Genomic DNA, 4,546 nt, shown 5'->3' with positions numbered 1-4,546 from the left:
ATAGGAAAAGTAGGTTAATTTCTTTTCTTTTCTTTTCTTTTTGAGACCAAGGGAGTCTCACTCTATCACCCAGGCTGGAGTGCAATGACACGATCTCAGCTCACAACAACCTCCACCTCCCAGGTTCAAGCGATTCTCCTGCCTCAGTCTCCCGAGTAGCTGCAATTACAGGCACGTGCCACCACACCAGGCTAATTTTTCCATTTTTAGTAGAGATGGGGTTTCACCATGTTGGCTGGGCTGGTCTCAAACTCTTAACCTCATGATCTGCCCACCTCAGCCTCCCAAAGTGCTGGGATTACAGGCATGAGCCACCACACCCAGCCTATTTTCATTTTTATATATGATACTATGTTAAACAACCTTTGTTCTGATTGTTCTCTGTTTGACACTAGTTCTCAAGGTTTTTGTCTGCCTTTCCCTGTGCCCTAGGAGACTGACTTCTGTGGACTGATTCAGCCAGTCTCCCCTCCCCAGTTGCGGCCAGTTGAGCTTGGCCAATGGAGACAGGGCAAGAAATGGAAGATTTTGAGCAGAGAGACTCTGGGGTATTTACCTCCCTGTCTCTTCCTTGCATGGCCATAGTTCTGCCATAGTTTCTTTTTATTTCTGATGCCACAGTTTCTACCAAGTGGTTTATCTCCTTAGATCTAGCTGTCACTGGACTCTGATAATGTTGCATCCTTCTTCTATGGCACACCTTTTAAGTCTAGGGCTGAGATGCTAGCATGTTAGTTCCATTCCACATTTTATTGGTTTCCTTACCCATAATCACTGCAGATAATCTTTTAAAAATATATTTTAGTTAAAATCTATTGAGTGAGCTATCTCTTCGCAGTTGGTAACTGGACAAAGTATTATACTTGCCACTTTATATCACTTTATGCTCATTTTTGAGAAGAGAAATTACTGAGTCAAATTGTAGAAACATTTAAAAATCTTTGGCACACTTAAACAGTATCCATATAATTTATACCATCTTTTAGATGAGTTTTAACACCAAATAATAGAAATTTCAGTTTCATAGAGATTTGGTGGGCTAGAACCAACTACTTGCCTGATAGGTTGTCTCCTCATCTTTCCTAGCTGTTCTGGGAAAGGCAGTTCCTGGTAAGAACTCTCCCTATGGCCCCTTTCATCTCACTGTTCCTCAGGGCATAGATGAGTGGGTTGAGCAGTGGGGTTCCCAATGTGTACACCAGTGAGATGAACTGATCTTGCTTGGGGTGGTAGCCGGAGCTCGGGCGCAGGTACATGAAGGCACAGCAGCCATACTGTAGCAGCACCACAGTGAGGTGGGAAGAGCAGGTGGAGAAGGCCCGGTGGCGGCCAGCAGCCGAGCGGATCTTGAGCACAGCAGCCACTATGAAGGTGTAGGAGGTGGTGATGAGGAAGAAAGGCACAGCAATGGCTAGTATGGCTGCCACCAGCACTGACTGCTCATGAATATGACTCTGAGCACAAACAAGATGCATGACTGGTGGCACATCACAAAAGAAGTGCTCAATGTCCCGAGTCTGGCAGAATGGCAGAGAGAAGATGAAGGTTACCAGTTGTAAGGACAAGAACAGACCACTGACGACTGATGCCACAACCAAGTGGACACAAAGAGTCAATGTCATGAGGAGAGGGTACTGTAAGGGGTGGCAAATGGCCACATAGCAGTCATAGGCCATGACAGCCAAGAGGAAGCAATCAGCACTGCCCAGTGCAATGAAGAAAGTCATCTGGGTGGCACAGCCCAGGAGGGTGATGGTCTTCTCTGACTGTAGGGTGTTGGCCAGGATATGGGGCACCACCACTGCAGTGTAGCATATTTCAATCCCAGAAAGGCTGCCCAGGAAATAGTACATGGGTGTGCATAGACGGGCTTCTGTGTGAATAGACACTACAACGAGGATGTTCCCAGTGATGATCAATCCATAAACAAGGCTGACCCCAATGAAGGACAGAATACGCAGTTCTGGGCAGGAAGGATAGGCCAGGAACACAAATTCCATCAACACTGAGTGATTTTCCCAGGTCATTGAGCTAACAGTATTTCTCTGTGGAGAGTTACAAGTAAAGAGGGAAGAATCAGACTGAAGATAAATTAAATTACACTCTGAGCCATGAATCTAATGTAATCAGGACTGGAGTTAGAAACTGGAAGGATCAAGACTAGTTCTTTATCTTTTCTCCACTTTTACCAAGTTTCTCCTCATTAATATCTACACCTCAATTTCTACCTGCCAAGAGTTGGGCCAAACTATGTAAGATACTATTGAAGAAAAATGGCAGAGGAAGTGGGTGGAATGCAGGAGCTATTTTCAGAAGGAGTGGAATGAAAATTCAATTCTTTCAGCAAATTCACAAGAAAGTGTCAAGGAATTCTTGGGACTAGAAATCATTAAGGTAGGGAGATAAGCCATTTATTCATTCATATATTTATGAGGTTGGTGCAAAAGTAATTGCAGTTTTGCCATTACTTTTGACGGCAAAAATTGCAATTACTTTTGCACCAACTAATATTTACACTCAGTGTCTCCTGGGGTATTGAATAAGTGATATGTCAATGTAACTCTCAAAACTAGTGATATGATGGGAAATGAAGAAAGAAAAAAATTACCCATGGAGCAAAGGGCTAACAGAGGCCTGAGTATGACAGTGTGAGGGATATACCTTGGAAAACAAAGCCCACTCTACTATTGGTTTTTCTATCCTTATCTGATCAGGAGAAGTATGAGGCTTGAAGGAAACAAGGTGTTTTATCATATGTTTCTTCCTGGCTCGGGTGGAGGTATGAGAAAACATGTGATCCCAAGCTGTTGGAAATCTAGGAAGCCTTCCTGTGAATTTGGGCATGATTATGAAAGTCTAAGCCTGTCTATTTTTCATATTTCTCAGAAGCTAATGTGAAATCTGGGAGAAGCCATATATTTCCACAAAACCTTTTTAATAAACAGACATAATTTGCAAAGGGCATTCATTCCACTTCTTTTCCCAGACCAACTCATATTAAATAAGGTGGAAAAGACGTAATGTGTGACCTTGTTTCAACGTGCCAAATTTTAATATTTCCTGTTATTGAATATGAGATTTGAAGAGAAATCTCTACCCAGAAGCACCACTTACAGTAAAAATTATTCACACAAACCTACCTCAATGTCACAAGCGTGGGGGAAAAATATGAGTAGGCAGCTACAAATAATAAGAGCACCTAGGGCAGAAATGGCTCTCTGCTGTTTTTCCAACAGCTAACAAGCGGTATCTATTTCAGTTGGTCTCTTTTCCTGAGCTGAACTGCAATAATACTTTGAATGGTTCTAACGCCACTTAGCGTATTGCACATTATACTATATCATGTGGAGAAGGGGCAGTGTATCAATGTGAAATCAGCAGTAAAGGGAAGTGACGTGGCTTGAATAATTCTAGCTCCTGGCTTCATGATGTTAGGTAATATGTAATTTCTCTGAGCCCCCATTTCTGTATTTGAAAAATGGGAATAGTAATTATACTTAGACAAAAGAATTGCTGTAAGTTTAAATGCAATGGTAATGTAAGATATCACAATGAACTATCCATAGTAATGGCAACCTAATAAAAGATAATCATCATTATTATTTATAAATTCAAGGGCAGCTATTTTGCTTTATTTACATTTTGATCATCCCATATAAGCAAGCCTAATGTTGTACAAATATTAGACACTCAATAATTATATGTTGAATGGATAATACAGCTTGAAAATGTTATTTATACATTTTCGTCATTTTCTACTTTCACTTTGCAGTGCAGTGAAAGATTTAAGATTATTCATAATCAAATCACTTGTTTAGGAGCCCTTATATAAAACAACTTCATATCTAAGATTTGGGCTGCGCTGTGGGAAAAATTCTGTCATTCAAGAACATAGCATATGGAAGTCTACAACAGGCATACATCTAAGGCTAGTCTACCGTCTATATTATTATAGAGAGACACTTTGAAATCTGTGTCACAATGATAACTTCTGAGAATTTTATTGTAGTCTATTACACTCATATCATCTTTTCAAAAAGTTATATTTTGTTTTCAATTGACAATAATAATTGTACAATGTGATGCTTTGATACATACACACATTGTGGAAGGATCAAATCAGGCTAATCAGCATATCCATCATGTCATATAGTTATCATCTGAATACTGCTCTCTATAATATTTATAATCTCAATACTCCACCTATAATAAAATATTTAAAATATTTACATCAGAGCTATTATAAGTCATAAATTCTAAGTGCAAGAAGGGACCTCGAAAATGGCCAGTTTGATCCCCTATTAGATACTTGAATTTCCAATACAGTGTGTAGACATTGGGTCACATTCAATGCCCAGGGAATCCCATTATCTCCTGGTTTGCTTGCTCTGCTGTGGAAAGACTGGATTCTCTGAAAGTCATTTCTGTAACAAACTGAAACCTGCCTCTGTGCACCTTCTAAATGTTCCTTTTGTTCTACACAATATGACTCTTTCTTTCTCTCTCTCTTCTCTCTCTCTTTTTTTTTTTTCTTTCTCTTTCTTTC

General features: G+C 40.1%; 1 protein-coding gene across 1 annotated transcript; it reads right to left on the bottom strand.

Moving 5' to 3' along the window:
- Positions 1–939: 939 nt before the first annotated feature.
- On the bottom strand, positions 940–2,394 carry LOC105552851 (olfactory receptor 10W1). The gene has a single exon (XM_011998630.1). It carries the CDS (start codon positions 2,025–2,027, stop codon positions 1,083–1,085), a length of 945 nt encoding a protein of 314 aa, XP_011854020.1. The 5' UTR covers positions 2,028–2,394; the 3' UTR covers positions 940–1,082.
- Between the last annotated feature and the right edge of the window lie 2,152 nt (positions 2,395–4,546).

The sequence above is a fragment of the Mandrillus leucophaeus genome, unplaced genomic scaffold, assembly GCF_000951045.1.
Source record: "Mandrillus leucophaeus isolate KB7577 unplaced genomic scaffold, Mleu.le_1.0 Scaffold578, whole genome shotgun sequence".
Lineage (NCBI taxonomy): Eukaryota > Metazoa > Chordata > Mammalia > Primates > Cercopithecidae > Mandrillus > Mandrillus leucophaeus.
Note: the sequence above shows the minus strand (reverse complement) of the source record. Positions and strands in the feature narration are given on the sequence as shown.